The sequence below is a fragment of the Zalophus californianus genome, chromosome 4 (assembly GCF_009762305.2).
Source record: "Zalophus californianus isolate mZalCal1 chromosome 4, mZalCal1.pri.v2, whole genome shotgun sequence".
In the NCBI taxonomy this organism is placed as follows: Eukaryota; Metazoa; Chordata; class Mammalia; order Carnivora; family Otariidae; genus Zalophus; species Zalophus californianus.
Window position 1 is genome coordinate 37,812,318 of NC_045598.1, and position 18,639 is coordinate 37,830,956.

Consider the following 18,639-nt stretch of genomic DNA (forward strand, 5'->3'; position numbering starts at 1 on the left):
AGAGGAAGCAGGGACCCAGCTGAAGGCCAGGCTCCAGCAGACACTGGAAAAGAGAGGAAATGAGGGAGGGGTTGACGAAGAGGTCTCTGGGATTCTAAGTTAGAGAGAACAGAAGTCTCACTCATGGAAAGAGGACTGGAGAGCTAGAGGGTTCTAAAGGAGGAGTGAAGGGGGATGTCCTGGCTCAGCGTGGATCTACTATGTGGTCTTGGGCAAGTCGATTTGTATCTCTGGGCTCATGTCCCTCACTGGGTACAGGAGTGAGAATGGCCACCCATCCCATTTGCTCTAAGACCAAAGAGAGACGAAAAGGTGGCCCTTTGCAAAGCCAAAGTGCTAGACCAACTGCCAAAACCAGAAAGAAGAAATCAACCCAACAGCCCAGACTGCCTGTGGTCTCCGAACGAGAATGACTGGCTCGCTTTCCCAAAGATAAAAATGCCAAATTTAGGTCAGCACACACAGAGAATCTCACTTTGTTTATAAGAGACAGAGAGTGTGTGTTCCTATTAAATGCCTTCAAATCTCAGCGATGATGAGAGACCCAAGGCTGTTTACCACTTTGGATATTTACTTTTCTCATATACAAATCAGCTCGGGGGCCATCAGAGCCGACGGCACCTCACACGGCAGGCCTCCGACACCCCCGCTCTTCCCCAGTGCCCACACATGGTTTGAATTTATTGGTTTTAGCAGCTTTCATTTACATCGTGTGAGGATCATGGAATGACCAGCAAACAGAAGCTCCGTTCTGTGCCCTGGCAAAAACACGGAAGTGTGAGGAAGTGGCGGGGGGGGGGGGGCTGGGAAGATCGCTCTGACCCCAGGAGAAGCGGCTCCCACCCACGGGGTGGCCCGGTGGAAGCCCCGAGGGCCTCCCGTGGGCTTGAGGGATCAGCGGGAAACCGCAGTGCCACCAGAGACGGCCGAAACACAAGGGTGAGAAGGCGTTCAGGAGTCACGGCCACTCGGAGCCATAAGGCCTGGGAGCCACAGTGGGAAATGCAGGCCACTGCCTAGATGTTTAACCTCCTGGAACCAAACATCTGGAAATCTGGGAACAATGTGGGGTGCGGTTAGGGACTTTCTGTTTTCCACCCGGATACTCAGGCGATGATGTGTAGATAGAGCCGGTAATTTTACAGCTACACACAGCATCCCTACGTGCCTACTTGGAGCCCGGCCCTCCGCAAACCCAGATTCATTAGAGAAGGCTCCTGCCCTCAAAGAACTTCAGTCCATATAAACATATAAAAGACAATAAAATAAAAAATGCCCTTTCCCAGTGAGGTCAGAGCCAGTTTAGAAAGTGGCTTTGCAGCAGCAGGGGTGCGGTTTATGGTCTACCAAGCATGCTCACACCCACTAAGGGCTGTCTGTGAGGGGAGGGAGCTGCCCGGGTCACGCTGCTGGACTCCTAACCCAGTGCTCTCACTATTTAAGAACCATTTATAGACCACGGATCCCTCTGACCCCCACTTCTGCTTGGGGAGCTTTCGGGAACCACCTGCTTCACACCACCCCCACTTTCAACAGGTGGAATCCCTCAAGTCAGCCATCAAAAGGGTCACATGAAACACGGGGCCCGGTTGTCCTACAGTGACCACTTTAGAAATGGGGGTCAGGGACTCAGACTCCCCCACAGAAGACCCTGTGATATATAACTACAGCTGGTCTCATTCAGCTGCCAGATACTTTTAGGATCTAGTTCTGAGAGAACACACCAAGTGCCTTCCAATTCCAGAAGCTGAGAGTCTTCCTCTGGCCCAGCAGTGAGAACATCCTGGATCTGAGGAAAGAGAAGACCCTCCTGCAGCCGTTCCTTCCTCAAGCCAAGGGGCTTGAGAATTTCCAGGCAGGCCTGGGTGAGATGCTCCAGTCTGATGAATGAATGAATTGCAAAGTATGGGAGTGGGGGACAGTGGCCCCCCCCAACACACCCTGGATCAAGCCCAAACTTCTTAACTGGTTGGTGAAGCCTCCACAATGTGGCCCATGAGCCTCGCTGGCCAATTCCCTAATCTCCCATGGCCCCTGCAAACATTCTCCACATGTCAGTTGGGATCAATATCACCAGCAGCACCTGCCCCATATATGCTGTTTCTCCTGAACCCGGGAATACCATCTGTCCTTCAATACTGAGCTCAGGTGGCATTATACTAAAGCCAAGCCAGATACTGATTAGGAGGGGGCCATCTACCATCTACAAATGGAACATCTTCACCGGCACAGACAGTTCCTGGACAGCAAGGGTGCAGTCCCCTGCACCTCAGTAGCATCTGTAGGGCTTCCAGAACACCTGAGCCCTGGCAAAGGCCCAGCCGCCATGGAGGTGGAGGCTCAGGGTCAGTGCTCCACAACACACAGGTAGCAACTGATATTCTGTCCAGCTCCTGTGGCACATTGAATGGGGACTCCGCGGGGCCAGGGGCTGGCTGTGGCCCTCTGTCCCATGTCCTGCTCTTGCACCCACACTAGAGAGCTGTGCAGGGCAGCATCCCCCACACTGGTGATGTTACAAACGCAGACCTTCCACTTCTGTTGGGCCCGCAGCCTGCGCTGCCATCCCCCCACCAGCCAAGGCCAGCTTCTGCCCTTGGTCCTCAGCGGAGCCTCGTTCCTCCCCCAGGTCCTGGCCAAAGGACCTGCTCCCCCTCTTCTTCTCAGAGCTGCAGACTTCCTCAGGAGGGAACCTCAGAAGTCTCAACTCCCTGCCCCTCCCAACCTTTTATACCCGTGGTCTGGAAGAAGCACAGCCCCCACCCCCACTCTCAGACTCCATTTCCTTTTCAGCAGACGCAGAGAAGTTAAAAGTACAGACTCTGCTGCCAGACTTCTGGTTTAAATTCTAGATCCTCCGTCCATTGGCTGTGTCACCTCGGGTAAATGAATTAAGCCATCTGTGTCTCAGTCTTCTCCCCTGCAAAATGGGGCTGAGAAACAGTAGCTGCCTGGGAGACGGTTATGAGGATGAGATCGGGCAGTGCAGGTGAAGGAAGGCGTCAGGCCCACCCCCGGCACCTCTCTCCTCCTGTCTCCTCAACCGCGACTTCCCCTCCAGCCCCAGAGTCATCGCCGAACCCCAGAGCCTCGACCTGAGCCTGGCACAGCGTCGCTCCCAGGAGTGCTTGTCCAACAAACCAATGAAGGCATGGTGAATGGACGAACAGCTGCATAATAACTAAACCTATTGGCTACGCATTGACAGGGTACAGGTATCCCTTGCTACTTGAAAATTCACTTTACGCCACTTCTCTTTTATGGAAGACCTACATTTGTGCCTGTTTCCACCAACCGAAAGAAATCTGAAGAGAATTTCTTTATGAAAAAGGACAGGAAGTGAAAATAGCACGCTGTATTTGTTTTGCAGCGAGCAAGCCATCAGAGAAGGACAGTGAGCACTCAGAGCAGCCAACGGAGGGGCCCCAGCCCGCTCCTTCCCTGGAACCACACTCACATCTTGGCACCAAGCCATCACAGCTTCGGACCGTGTCTGTGAGCATCTGTGCTTGATCTCGGGTGATTCTGTGCACCCATTAGCAAGATGTGTCCTAAGGTATCAGAAAAGCTTGAGAGATTATTTTCTGGGTCTGGGAGTGCTCACAAGTTTTTCCATATAAATTAACGAAGATTGCTTCTTTGCTTTACATGATAGGAACTCTCCACTGCTGGATCGCAGGAGAAACCTGTATTCTCTCTGGGGGAAAGAGAGGAAGAAAAACACCTGCACACCAAGTACTACTGAGAGCACAGAGCACTTGCGGGCTAATAAAGTCCTTCCCAGATTTTATCCCTTGATTCTCCCCACAACTTGGAGTTGCTGCTATTAACATTCAACTGATCTTTGCAGAGGAGGGAAAGGACCCTTAGATAGGGGCTCTTCCCAGGTCATGATCAAACCCGTGACGGAGCTGGGCCCAGAGCCTGGGTCTCCAGCCTCCATTTTTCAATCCCTCCTTTTGATGTGTCCTCACTCCAGGGAGCAGTGGGAGATCACAGGGAAGCCAAACCAGAAAGGATACAGTCAGACATTAAACACCACAGATGGTCAGCAAAAAATGATCACACTCTGGGTGGTCGGGCCACACGGTTCCCATCAGGTCAGCCAAGAACACCCATCCCTGCTCTGGGTAACGCTCAGTGGCTCAGGGCATGAGAGCCTAAGGGATCAAGGCCCATCTTCCCTGTGGACTGGGTTTCACCTCAAGACAGTGTGAACACGAGCCAATCACAATAATTAAAAGGACCACGACTTCAACCAGCACAGTTAACATTCGGCACCTCATACTGCGTGCCAGGCGCTCAGCGAGGTGGTTTATAGGCATTACCTCATTTACTCTTCACAACACACCAGGGGGGATATACTACGTGAACCCCGTTTTTTCAGATGTGAAAACATACCCCAGCCGTCCAGCCAAAGTGGTGGGGTGGGAATTCCAACTCCAGTCCAGTCTCTCTTAATGTACCAGAAGATCTAAGTACAAATCCTGGCTCCACCATTTTGCACAAAGTACTTAGCCTCAATTTCCTCAAAATGGTGAAAATAATACCTGCCTTTCAGGACTGTTTTAGGAATTTACTGTGATACACCGGAGGCCCAGCACATAACAGGCACTAAATAACAATGGCTCTCTTGGGAGTTGGATAGGAAAAGGAAGAATCAAGTTAACAGGGGGAGGGGTAGAAACACTTTTCTTTGCATGCCCTCTGCATGTTCCCACCCTGGCACTCCTGCTTAACAGTCCACGTGCTTCCCCGCATGGCTCTCTGCCACCCCCACCTCCAGGCCCTGATCCTCTTCAACCTGAAAGATCTCCACCAAGAATCCTGCATTCTTTTCTCACCACCCTCCTGGCAAAACTACACTGATGGGAGCAGAATAATATAAAACCACCTGCAAGACTGCCGGCAGGCCTAGGCATGGGGGTTATGCTGTGCTGCGTCAACTAAACATCCCAGTCAAGGTCAAGCACAATGACCAAGTATTATTACCACTGAGGTCCAGCAGTGTCTCAGTTTACCGTTCCCATGACCAAGCCACAGCTCCACAAGATGCATCGCAGCCCCACTAGCGGGTCTGGTGCTCAAAAATGTCTCATAATCCAATGGATGCTTCCAGCCACCCAGCTGGAGACGCAGGGGGAGGGGGGCACTGGGAGTCCGAAAAGGAAGGAGAGGCAGGAAACTGAAGTAGGCCCCTCTAGGTGTCCTCGTGGGGGCGGGGAGGAAGAGCGGTAAAGCGGGTCAAAGACTGGAAACTGCAAAGCGGGATGCAAATGACTGGAATTACCTCTGCCAATTACACTTTTGTCTCCTCTCAAACTCAAGGCTGAGCAGTTCAAGAAATGGAAACCCTGTGAACCAAGGCTGAAGGCTGAGCCAGGGAGATTTCCAAAAGGCTTTCTCTGTCCGCATCTCCCTTTTCAAAAAGGACTTTAAAACGGGACCGCGACTTGAATGACGAACAGCTTAGAAGGCGCATTAAGTCCCCAGGAGATGATACTGGCCAGGAAAACTAAATAACCGTAATAGGGAGGAAGCAGGTAAGTCCTTTAAACTGAAGCAGCGGAAGGAAAAAAGGCCTCGCCTTTTATCTTTGCCCTGCGGCTTCCCCGGCAGGGCTGGCCCCTGGTGGGCGCGGCTCGCCCCGAGATGCGGCTGGTGCCACCCGCTGCGGTGGCCGGGCAGGCCGAGGGGCGCGCGGGACGGCGCCGGACCCACCCACCGCGGCCCTGCCCGCTCCCCGCACTTTTGAGTGAGCCAGTCCCGAGAGCTGGCCGCAGGGCCTGGGCAAAGCGACCCAGGTCCCGGACCGCTTGGCTCCATCCTGCGCTTGGCCCCAAGGGGCGGCGGGCTGCGGCCGAGGAGGGCAGGCCCCCGGCAGGCGGTTTCATTCGGCCTCTTCTGGCCGCAGCCCACGCGGAAGGGCCAAGCTGCCCTGCAGCACTGGCCTGCTGACTTTTTTTATTCCTTAAGATCTCGACTTCACCTAGGCTTCCTCCGGGTAGCCTTCCCAGATCTTCCCAGGACTGAGAAGTGTGCGCCTTCTGTGCTCCCCCAACACCACCCCCAACCTCCTCCCCCTACACCTCCTCCCCACTCGGAAAGGAAGCAGCCCTGGGAAAAAAACATCATCGTCCTTGCTCACATTTCGATCTCCAGCACTTACCCCAATGTCTGGCACAAAGTGGGAGCTACAAAGTATTTCTCAGGCTAATTTAAAACTCCCATAGTAAGTACGAGCTAGTGTTTCCTGAGTGCGAGTTTTGTGTCCGGTGCTGTAGGACAGTGCTTTACACCAGTCAAGAAATCCTCCAGGGGGTTGGATGAAGTTGACCAAGGAGAAGACTGAGGCACAGAAAGGTCATGTAACTAGTCCAAGGTTACTGACACTCCCAAGAAGTGCAGTGATCCTGGACACTGAAGGAGCCCTGGGCTGTCCTGAGCCAATGCCTGGAGGCTTTGCAGTGGTGGGGCTTCCTGAGCGGAGTCTGTGCCACTGCTGTGTAAATGAAGACTAAGTCTTATTTCTAAAGGTAGAATCAGACCAGGATGTTCCTCTGAATGAGGGAGGCAGGGAGGGATTTTTATACAAAAGATTTAAGAGCAAAGGAGAAGTAAATTTTAACACTTCCCCCTGCTCTTCCTGACCTGATGGGAAGAAAAGAGTGAGCCCCAAGAATAAAAGGTGACACACAAGGTCTCAGCACTCAGGGCAGGGGCGTATTTGCTGATCTGCAAGCTGGCAGGTTCCCCCACCTTGCTGAGTCAGGGAAGGGACAGACTCCAGCAGCAGGTGCCACTGTACACCCTGCACCTGTCTTGTGGTCCCAGGCTGTCATCCAGAGATGGCGCAGGGCTCTGACTTGCACAGGCCTGGCCTGTGACCTGGCTCTTTTCAAGGGTACTCAGGCATTCAGGGGGGCTCCGGGTGCAACTCACCCACTGATAAAGACCAAATGTGTCCCCCTCACCCCAATTCATATGTTGAAGTCCTAACCGCCAGAGTGATGCTATTTGGAGATGGAGATTTTCTGAGATAATTTGGTTGAGAAGACGTCGTGAAGGTGGGGTCCTCGTGACGGGCTTACCGCCTTTATAAGAAGAGACATCAGAATGCTAGCTCTTTCCTACTTTGAACTCATCTCTCTCTCTTCCTCTCTCTTGCTCTCTCCAACTCTCCTACTCCAATCTCAGACTCCCAGCCTCCAGAACTGTTGGAAAGTAAATTTCTGTTGTTTGAGCCGCTCAGTCTATGGGATTTTGTTATTCCGGCTGTCAGCAGACTATGACACCCATCGGTCCTTTTAAGACGCGATGCTATTTTACAATATATGCAAATACTGAATTAGTATGTTGTATACCAGAATGTTATGTTAATTATACCTCAATTTAAAAAACTACATAAATAAATAAAAGAAAAAGACCCACAATGCTGAAGGCCAATTACATCATTGCACCTAAACACAAATGCCTGAGTTGGAATCGGGTGGCATCTGCCCACAGGTTATCTGATGACCATGGATAAAAGTCTGGCTATAAAGGGGTATTGGAAGAGTTCAGGCTTTTAAAGCGACGGCCCTTAGGAATCCTTACCACTTTGGGAGTCAGAGCCAGCCGAACAATAAAACTGGGAAGGGCTCTCAGGTAGAGGGAAGAGCAGAAGCACGTGCGTGGAGGCGTGACCAAGGATTGTGTGTGAGGGAGGGAGGGAGCACGAACTAGGAGAGATCCACGTCACGGGGGCCCCGAACCAAAGTAGCCAGGAAGGGATAAAATTAAACATTTTAAAATGAAAATAAAGGGTGGTGAGCCTGGAGAGGCTCAAGTGCGCTCTGGGCAGTAAAGAGGAGGGAAAAAGAGGCCTTTGTTTGCAAGTAACAGATGAGGAAGGGAAAACAAAGGGTTCCAGGATGGACAGAGAGAAATCCAGTGAGGTGCACAGGTGTCACAAAGGCCTGACCAAATGGGCCAGCGACAGGACTGAACTCGTCTGCTGTCTCAGGTAGCAGGTCTGAGGGCTTTCTGGCAACACAGAGGCCAAGAGGCAGCCCCTTCTTAGCATCCAGAGCTGCCAACACCCCAACCACAGAGTACACCACAAAATCCCAACTTTAAAACTGGAGCACATTCTGTCTAATTTTGTAATCAATTGTGAGCATAGCCGGCGCTAGATTTTGAATCGGGGTCTATTAGGAAATAAAAAACTGTCTTCGGTAATATTTATAATATAAGGTAAAATCTGTAAGTGTTGAGAGAATATCATAAGATGTCATAAAAAAAAAAAAAAAAACTTCCACAGAGGGAAAGAACATAAGTGGCTGGGTCACCAGGGAAAGCTTTGGACTGAGTCTTCCCAAGCAGGTTATTTTAGGAGCATTCTGGGAAGACTTCCTGGAGGAGGCTCAGCTTTGACCGGAGCCTTGGAAATCTCATAGGATTCAGAATTAGAAGAGAAAGGGAGGAAATTCCTGGAGAGGGAGGGGGCTCAGCAAAGCAACAGCGTTTCCAAGCTTGGGGCAACAGTTTTGTGTTCCAGCGGATATACTGCGCAGATTTAAAAGCCTGTGATCTTGGAGGATCTGCTCGGCGAGACGGCTTGGCAGCCGCTGAGCACAACTGAAGGCTGGGCCACCAGCTGCCTGCGGATTAAGTAGGCGGACAGAGAGCCAGTGATGGGGGATAAAAGGGAGTGAAGTGGATACTACTTAGAAGCAAACTCGGGGGAAGAACGTCGGCAGCCCGGCTGGCAGGCCATGGCTGTCCTCGCCTTCTTCAGCTTCCTCCCTCGGAAAGCTGCATTACCAGGCAACCTCCTCCTGGCTTTGAGATGTCCAAAAGGGAACCATTAACAAAGGCACCCTCCCATTTTTATCTCCATCACAGAGTGCTTCCCCGCTCAGGCTTTCTCCCTGTGGCCTGGGATCGGGCTGGCGGGTTGTGGGAAGAAGATCAGTGTGTTTGTCGATGGGGCTTCTTGGAATTCTTGGGGACCGGTCCCTTCCAGCACTAAGATTTTAGAAGTCTGTGTCTATGAGCTGAAAATTCTTCAAAGCTCAGAGGCTAGGATTTCATGATGTGAAGATTCTTCGAGTCAAAAAATGCCTCTGAGCCTAATGTTCTAAGATTTCACCATTCTTAGATTCCCTGAGCCGCCGGCTCCTGGCATATGACTCAGAGAGTGTGTGCAAGTGTGGAAGACTTCACGCTGGGAGCTTCTGATTCTGAGACTAGAGTATTTCATGACATCTGGGTCACCTCTGGCTTTCTGGCCTCACTCTCCTTTGATGGTGGTACCTAAGCCATCCTGTGTGTCTGCTCCTGAGTCTGTTTTCCTCCCGCCATATGTTGGGAAAATATATTCCATGTTCAAGTGTGAGTTACCCAGGTCAGAGAGAGCGGACAGAGCCTGCCGAGCCAGCAAGGGCTCTTTGCAAAGAGCTCTCTGTGCACACAAAGAATCTGGGACTACGCATGCCTAGGGGTCCGTGTTAGGGGGTCCCCAGAGGGACTTCCCTGCCATGCGACAGACACTGGCTGAACAGCTCCCAACCACAGCGCTCCAGTGGGAGCCACAGCGGCTGAGGTGGGCTGCAGAAGCACAGGGTGGAGGCAAGCCGGGAGGGACCTTGTCTCTCAGTCTAGGATTTGGAGTCACACGGTGCAGACTAGACCAGCTTGTTCTGATCCAACATTGACTGAGGGGCTCACACTCTCTGGGGGACTTTTGGGGAGAAGAGGGCTCAGCATGGCCTGGGAGCCTTGCGGAGGTGTCTGTTGCCTTCACTCTGGGGAGGCCCTGAGTAGGGACCAGCGCTGCGTGCTCGAGGGACCAGAATTGGTGCTGCTGTGGCTGCTGTGGGGCCTCGGGGAGGGTGGGAGGACTTGAGAATGGCCATTCCTGGAGGATGGGAAATGAGAGACAGGTTCTGAGAGATGGGCACATACAACAGGAAGAGAAAGGAAGAAGAGAGTCTCCATTCGAGGTGTGGAGAACCAGGACACGGGAGAGACTAACGCACAGGTGCTCCATGCCTCAGTTGCTACGGCTGTAAAATGGGACTAATAATCCCCACTCTCCCCGGCTGGCCAGCGAACTCTCTGCAGCTAAAAACTAGGCCATTCTCAGGTCTGCCCTCAGCATTGCACTGACCTGGCACAGGAAGGCGCTCTGGCTGAGTGAGTGAGGAAGGGAGTGAGGGAGAGGAGCCCCAGTGAAGGGGAGGATCTGAGGCTGGGCAGGTGTCCAGGGGCTGTGCCATGGCAGGCTGGGCTCTCTGCTCCGCAGACTGGCAGCGGGAGGCAGCTGGATCACCCACTGGAACCAAAAGGCTTCCAGATAATTAGGTATCAGCAGCGGCCTGCCGAAGATTAGACTGTCAGAGCCGCCCAGGCTCAAAACCTCGGGGTGGCCCCAGGCCTTCAAGATAAGGGGGCCAGAGATGAGCACCAGAGGAGTCAGAACTGGGCCAACCCTGGAAATTATCCAGCCAACAGCTGAGGGACAGAGGGAGCAACCGAGGCCCAGAGAGGGAAAAGACTAGCCCAAAGTCACCGGCAAGGTAGGAATGAGGTCAAGGCCAGAGCCTGCTTTGTAAGTGAACTACCCACTTGATGATTTCAACATTTTGTGTCCCTGTAGGAATGCACGGATTTATTCAAGTTCAAGGAGGAGGTTCTTCACTGTGGCTTATACGGTCTCCATTCATTCATTCCGTAGTGCAGGATGGCAGAAGGGAAGCAGGGATGGTCATATCATGGTTTCTGACCATTCATTCATTCATTCATTCATTCATTCATTCCCCAAATATTTGTTGAGCACCTCATAATATGTGCTGGCCCCTCAGGGTATAAATACAGGCACTCTGACTATAGGGAAATGCTTCTTTATTCAACTGTGCCGGCTTAGCCAGTGTTAGGGGCACATCTTCACAATGGTCCCTTGGAAAGCTAGGGACTCCTTCCAAGGAAGCAACTCATGCCCAGAATGTCTTTGGGAACTCCTATTTTAGAATCACCTTCAGATGCAATTTATAAGCCAAGGGGAAAAATCAATTTTGGCACTTTTCAATGATCTCTATCGTATTTTATTTCATTTTTTGGCAAAAAAATGATGATCTCCCCCAACTCCAACACACACACACACACACACACACACAGGTCACCAGATAATGCCATTTGACTACTAAAAACAAAAATGAACTCATCTTTCAGATGCCTGAAAAGCGTGGGCTCTAGCATCAGACACACCTGAGCTGGAATCCTGAGTCCACCCGCCTGGCTGTGTAAGCACAGCCCCCATTTATCGTCTGTAAAAGAGACATGATGATATGACTTGTCACATCTCTGTGAGGATTAGAGAGGATGTACTTACGAGGTTTAATGCAGTGCCCTGTGTGGAGACAGAGCTCAATCAATGACAGTTTTGTGGTTTCTAACTTCCTAGTGAGGGGGCTGAAGAATTTTGGAAGCCCTTGGCCGCCGTGCCCAAGTGCTCAGGCTTTATACACATTGGGTGGGTAACGTGGGCATGTCTGTTACAACACGGCAAAGTACAGAATGGCAGGGTCCTTGCTATATCATGCCTGGAGAAGTACGGGGTTTGGAGGCATTCTCCTCCAGTGCGTCCACTGTTCCGGGCGGGGACGACTGAGGCCCCCTAGAGGGAGAAGGACATCTCCTGATCAGCCCCGCTAGTTAGTGGCAGCCGGTGCCAGTCTCGGGAGGCAGCCGACGGAGCCGATTGAAATCTGCAGGTCCCAAGACTGTCACAAGATCTGGACTCAAGGCTCAGGCATCCCCAGGTCCCCGAGGGTAGGGGCTGCCACCACCCCACTCCAGCGTTGCTCTGTTCTACAAAGGATGGACAGTGGATATGGCTGATGGAGAAGGTGCCAACAAGACAGAGATGAGGCTACCCGTGTGGCCTTCCTCTTCTGTCCTGGAGCCCCGCCCAAACTGTCTTCCAAGCACAGGACCTACATCGAGGTAGTCATTTTACATGCTCTATCACCTCCCACAAGCAGTGTCTTCTCATAGCCTCACAAAACCCGCTCGATTGTGAAAGGCTGGTCACCACTGCCCCATTTTACAGATGGCAACACGAAGTTATACATGAGTCGTTGGCTTGAGAGCCAGAGCAGGGACTGAAACCTAGAAGCAAGTCTGCTATCTCTCAACCACTATGGGAGCTAACACACCAGGGCCTTCACCATCCTCTCTCTAGCCCCACAGCCAAACAAAATACTTTCTCTGTAAGTAGAAATGCTCCAAGAAGTAAAATGTTAAGCCCTTGAGCCCTAAAGGGGAAAAAGAAACAGCAGAAAGGACTGAAGGAAGAATCACAGAAGGACATGAAATACGTGGTGGGCATGGGGTGGCAGGAAGCAGGAAGGCTTCATTTAGGGCCAGGTAGACTGGTCTCTGTTCCTCATTAGCCACGTGACCTTGGGCAAGCCATCCAGCCTTTCTGAGTGCTCACCTGAGAGAGCATCCAACAAAATGGAAAAGCATGCCTCCTGTGTGCAGGGTGCCTGGCAGGTGGAATTGATTTTAACTGTCCCGTGGAATGTCAGGACTGGAAGGGGCTTGAATAATGACCTAATCCTGGCATCTCACCTCACAGACAGGAAAAAACAGGCCGAGAGAAGGGAACTGACTTGCCCAAGGTCACACTGCAAACCCATGTTGATGTTGGGTCCAGCACTCTCAGTTTATACTGAAATCAGAGGCCAGAAACTTTTTCAGTGGTTCCTCCCACCCATGGAATCCTAAAATGTACACATTTTTTCTCCACTTAGCAAGGAAAAATGTGGTATTTCTGCCCAGAAGAAAATATAAAAATTTGAGAAATACTAAAATTCAAACTAAAACCCCAGCTCTTAACAAAAAGGTTCTCTCTTTTAAGGTTTCTTTTTCCCGCCTTCCTCTCTCATTGTTTGCCCGCACCAAATATTTTGCAATAACAGTAATGCTGAGAGGAAAGAAAAAATAAAAATCTGATGCACTTAACAGATATTTCGGTACAATAATGCATCACAGATGTTCATATCAAACTGTGCACGCACGCATACAATTTTACGGAGAAGGCTGCTCATTTCTGACTTTGGGGTTGAGGACCCTAAACACCCCCATCTGCCCGAGCTCTGGAATCCCTCCCTTCCCAGTTAGCCCACAGCTGCCCACAGGGATGGAGGAGAAATTTCAGCGCCTCGCTCCAAAATGATAACAGGACAAATTGGCGGGGTCGGACACTCTGGCAGGTGGTGAAGGGTGTGCAGATTAGGGAACCAAGAGGAGTCCTGTTTTCTTTTGTTCCGGCCTTGCTTCCTGCAGTCCTCTTGAGGAGCTAGACCCGAGAACAATTTTAAGAGCGGGCCCAGGCTGGTGATGGGGTGGGCCCATTTTTGAAACGAGAGATTTGAGTCCGTTTGATCTTCAAACATGGGCTTTGGAGACTGTCAGCGGGCTCCTTGCTGGCCGATAAATGGCTCTCAGGAACTTTTCCTAAAACATAACTTCACACACTTTCCAGCAAATGTTTTCAACCTACCAAAGCCGTCATTTGGTTGAACGGCAGTGTTTCCTTCCAGACACCAAAGAAAGATAGTTTTGTTGTTTTAAGAGAGACAGATTAAAGCCAGGGGCTCTTTGACCAGAGGGTTTCTGCACTCCCTCCAGCTCTCCTCGGATTCCTCTGTGGTTGGTACAAAAAGGGTGCAGACGGTGATGTCGGATGCCCCACCTCCCCGGCCTAAAAAAGATATCGAGGCCAGACGTGAGGTCTCTGAACAGAGAGGCCTCCCACAAACCTGCCTCCAAAATGAGATGGGCGGTGAGCACTGGGGAGCCCGACACAGATAATATCAGCTCCTGAGGCTGGCAAGGGAAAAGTCACTTCAGAGGGAGAAAGCCGGTATGTTCAGAGGATTCAGCGCCCGGGCCAGAGAATGCACAGGATTTTCCCCCGTGGAGAAGGAGTCAGGCGGAGTCAGAACCCTGCGGGGCGTGACTAACTGCCCCAATATTCCTGCCACCAGGGTCCTCTGGGTAAGGACTCCACAATTATGGGAGAGCCAGCAGGAGAACCGACAAACCCGCCTTTCATTTGGCCGGCAAATCAATCTGGCTTCTTACCTCCCCGGGGACGATATTGCATTTCCCCTGGAAAAACAAAGGCCAGAAGATCTCCAAAGGGGGATCGGTTTCTGCCGCTGTTTCCCTGGGGAAGAGTCTGCAACATCCTGGGAGCGGCAAGCAGGTCTGGTACCAGTGGTAGAGCTTCTAGCCTGGCCAACTTATGAGGCTGTCTCCTGAACGGAGAAGCACGTCTTGGGGGCCGCACCTCACCCAGGGCATCAGCCCAAGCCATTTTGGCGCCTCCTTGCAGGAGCCACCAGCCCTGCCGTGGAGCCCCCATCTCCAGATTGACAGCCTGTTCTCGAGGCACAGATGTGAACTCATTGTTCCCAGGGTCTCAGAGTTGAGTTTGGGGCCAGTGAGTTGCAAGTGACCTCTGCCCATGGAGATGGGGCTTTTAATGACATTTTGCTGGATCAGGCCTCGGGTAGCCAGAGACTTTAAACCTCCGAAGCCCTTCCCTTCTCCCTGCCCCCTCTCTTGAGGTCCAGAAACCAGAACTGTCAACCTTTAAGTGAACACATTGCTCTGAAATTATTAACCCCAAAACTATCCTTGTTGACTTTCTCCAGGCCTAGGGAGGCAGTCCGAGGGTCGCCTAGAGCCATGCAAGGCCGGGGCAATTCAGCAGTGCTTAGCCTTCAACAGCCAGCCAGAGCCACATCGACACCAGGTCCACGGCACCTCCCCTGCCCCCAAAGCCGCAGGAACCACGACTCCCTCTATGCATCCTCTGTACATACACGCTGCTGCCCAGCCGGGCCCACATAGCAGCCTCGGGACAGCCTCCGGCTCGGGGAAGCTGGACACAAACTTGCAACTCACTCTTTTTGTTTTCCTCACTCTGATGCTCCCAGGAAAATTCTTTCCGCTCAGGCAAGCACAGAAAGTGGGGCGTGCCTATCCCCAACAGGTAGCACCACTGAGCTAGAGGCAAACACCCCAACTCTCACCCCGAATTCTAGCACATGCCAGTTTGCCCCCGACCCACCACTAACGCAGCCAGAGAGCCGCCTCCCAGGCCGAAAGAGCCTCTGCCGTTGGAAGAAGGCCAGGGCGCCGGCTACACAAGGAGGAAGGCAATCGGAAAGGAGGACAAAGGGGGCTGCCCGGTTCAGACAAGCGCCTACCTGGGAGAAGTTGAGACCATTAAGCGGGTGGCACTGCTCCTCCACCCGCTCCACGGCCCCGGTGCTCTTCTTCATCTTCTCGGCCTGCTGGGCCAGGTAGAGATCCAGCACAGGCACGCCTCGGGAGCGCACGTCCGTCTCCGTGAGCGAGTTCACCATGAGCATCACCCACACGGGCCTCTTGCGCTCCCAGTTGCCCGCGATGGCGTTGAACAGGTAGTCGGCATAGAGCCCCTTGCCCCGCTGCGCTGGCGTCATCCACGAGGGCATCATCAGCTTCACGTAGTCCAGGTGGCGCTTCAGGCGCCAGTAGAGGTCCTGCGGCAGCACGTCCTGCAGGTTCTCGCCGTGCGGGAGAAGCTGGCAGCTGGCCAGCGCCGAGACAGTGTAGGGGTCTGTCAGGTCCAGCTCAAAGTAGACGCGGGCGCTGGCCTGGAAGGCTGCCTTGGAGTTGTCCGGGATGAAGTCCCACACGCGGGTGTACGGCACGTGGATGGTGCCAAACAGGTAGGCCGGGGGCTCGCGCCGAATGGTCCACAGGAAGGAGTTCAGCTCCGTCTGCTGCAGGCGGGTGGAGAGAAGGCCAGCAGTGAGGCTGAAGGCAGCAGGGGAGACTGGGGGCAGCCCAGGGAGAGGCGGGTGGGGCTGGGGGTGGGAGGCAGAGGCCTACGTGGGGTCGGGGCAGGAACCAGGACTTGGGAAGCTGAAGGACCCTCATTCAAATCCTGCCTCTGCCCTGTCGTGGCTGGATGATCTTAAGCACGCTGTTCCGCTTCCCACAGACTCAGTTTCCCCTGTGAAATGGGGGTGAGAGCAGCCACCTCAGGGGAGGATGAAAAATGTAAGGAAGCCCTAAGAGCAGCGCCGGGCACAGAGGCAGTAGGCAATGAAGGACACTCTCATTAGGATTAGCTTGCCCTGCGAGTGCCAGGGACGGACTCCACAGAACCCGAGAATATTCAAGCTCGGCCAAGCCAAACCTTCACCGGTGGTGTTCCATGCGGACGGTGGGGGAGAGGGGGGAGCAAGAGTCCTGCTCTGGCAAGAAGGGAGGAAGTCATAGAACTTTTAAATCCAGCCATTAGAAGATACACGCCAAGAGCACTTTGAAAGCAGAACACCTATTAAAAATAGCACACCTATTTAAACAGCTACTTCCCATTCATCGGGGTGGACACGACGCTCTTGTTGGAGGGCAGGTCTGGGGGGCCGGCTACTAGCTCCACCACAGACGAGAAAGGGCTTGAAAAGCTGCAGGTTAAATACGGACTCAGGGCCCTGGTTCAGGGGGGGAAGATTCCCCGGAATTAGTCCCAAGAAATGTACATCCTCTGGGGCTTCAGGCTCCTCCCCTAAAACGCTGTACCTGGCCTCCAACCCCACCTCTGTCGTCTTCTATGACCGAGGCTCTGAGGAGGAGCATTTGTAGGGGTGAGAAGGGGCCTGGACATAGGGCTCCTTTCTCCAGATCTAGCATAGGACCAGAGCTTAAGGGGCACGAGAAAGAGACTATCATTTCTCTCAGGCAAAGTCTTTTTCCAACCAGAGAAGCCCCTGGACGGGCCACTGACCACTTACAAGCTCGAGGTCAACTCATAAAATTTTTCCGCCTGATTCCAGCACAAATGATGTGACGGGGTGGGTGGGGGAACAATACCTTATTTTACTAACAACCAAAAATCGTGAATCCCGGCATACTGGAGGTCGACTCGCTCTGAGCTCCCAGCTGGCCACCGACCTCCCCGTTCCCTCACAAATCAGGACGCTGGAGGTGCACCTTGCCCAAGGTCAACTAACTCCCTGCTAACTCGGCAGTGAGGGAGGACCCTACAAAACCTTTTCCTGTCCCCTGGCCTCCAAATAAGTGTTATTTTCAATGCATTCATTTACACTATGAGGGAAGGAGACTGAGAGAAATCAAGGGATTCTTAGTTGAGAAGGAAAATTAAGAGAACCAGTAATTATTCAACCCCCAAGGAGATATTAGGCCAGCATGCCCTGGCACTTCCTTTTCCTCTCCTCTGGAATCTTCCCCCTTTTTGTGAAATGGGGGCAGGTGGGAGATTGGGTGCTGGGGCCTGGGCTGGAGAGGTAGAGAGAGGAGGGAACCAGCACCAGGGAGAAAGTTTGCCTTAGGTTAGAGTGGGAGGACAGGGGAGAGGGCAGCCTGAGAGGGGGACAGAGGGGGAATGGGACAGAGGGCAGGTCTGATGGAAGTCAGAACAGAGAAGGGCAAGGAATGGTAGAAACAGAGTCAGAAGTGGGCAGAGAGCAAGCAGAAGGGTAGAGACAAGGATAAAGGAAGAAAGAAGCGAGCCAAAGGGGCACAGGGAGGAAACGTCCAAGCAGGACCAGGACCGAAAGTCGAGGAGAGCCCGAGAGCGTCAGCGTGTGGAGAAGGAGCTGGAGAGGGAGCGCCCCATCTCGGCTCCCGGCACGGAGCTGGAGCCGGGCGGCAGCAACCGGGCGGCAGGAGCCGGGGAAGGGCGCCCGAGGCAGCGGCACCCGGCGAGCGGAGATGGAGCGGGTGGGCTGAGGCGGGTGCGGAAGGCAGGGACCCCCCCCCTCGCCCCACCACCACCAGCCCTCGTCCCCACGGGTTGGAGTGGCTGGGCGGCCGGGAGAGTAGCCGGGCAGGCGCTCGCTCACCGATCCGGGCGGCCGGCACTGTCCTCCGTCCGGGGGCTGCGGGAGGGCGCGGGCGGTGGCGAGGAGGGCGGCGAGCAGCGGCCCCGCCAGGGCGGCGTGCATCCTGCCGGGGCCCGCGGGGCGCGGGGACCCTCCTGGGCGGCGCCCCCTCGGCGGGGCGGGGAGCCCCCAGCTGGGCACGGAGGCTCCTCTGGGGCGCGGGGCTCCAGCGGCGGGATGCTGGGAGCCCTCTGGGGCGGGGCTGGGTGTCCCTGCTGGACCTGGGGGTCCCTCTGGGGCGGGGCTCCGTCTGCTGGAAGCGGGGGGACCCTCTGGGGCGGGGCGGGGCCCCTCCCCAGGCGCGCAGCCCCGTTGGCCAAGCCCGGGGTTCTGAGAGCGCGCGGGTCCCGGGGCGCGCCGACGTCCCGGAGCTGCGTCGCGGTCCAGGGGCGCGCGGGGTCCCGGGGCGGTACCGGGCTCCCAGGGCGCGCGGGGTCCCGGGTTACGCGGGGGAGCCGGGCGCGCAAGGGTCCCAGGGGTGCGCGGCGCTCCAGGGGGCGCGCGGTGGGACAAGTGCGGCGGCGGGCGCGGCGGGGCGGGGGTCGGGTCTGGGGCGCCCGGCTGCCCCAGAGCCGGGCTCAGAGGGGCGGCGGGTGGCCGCGCGGCCGCTGCCCGGGCTCCGCCATGCTGCTCCGCGGCCGGGAGGGAGGGAGGGAGGAGGGCGGGAGAGCGCCGCGGAGCC

The 18,639-nt window shown here is 54.1% G+C and overlaps 1 protein-coding gene across 2 annotated transcripts in view; it reads right to left on the minus strand.

Moving 5' to 3' along the window:
* TRABD2B (TraB domain containing 2B) overlaps positions 1-18,411 on the minus strand; it is a 207,938-nt gene extending 189,527 nt beyond the window's left edge. Inside the window, exons 1-2 of one of the 2 annotated variants that reach the window (XM_027576377.2) lie at positions 17,919-18,411; positions 15,270-15,830 (exon numbers count right to left, since the gene is read on the minus strand). In XM_027576377.2, the coding sequence (XP_027432178.1) occupies positions 15,270-15,830; positions 17,919-18,020 (663 nt within the window). In that variant the 5' untranslated portion in view covers positions 18,021-18,411. Of the gene's footprint in view, positions 1-15,269; positions 15,831-16,635; positions 16,764-17,918 lie in introns of those variants that run through there. The other variant, XM_027576371.2, reaches the window with a different exon arrangement.
* Between the last annotated feature and the right edge of the window lie 228 nt (positions 18,412-18,639).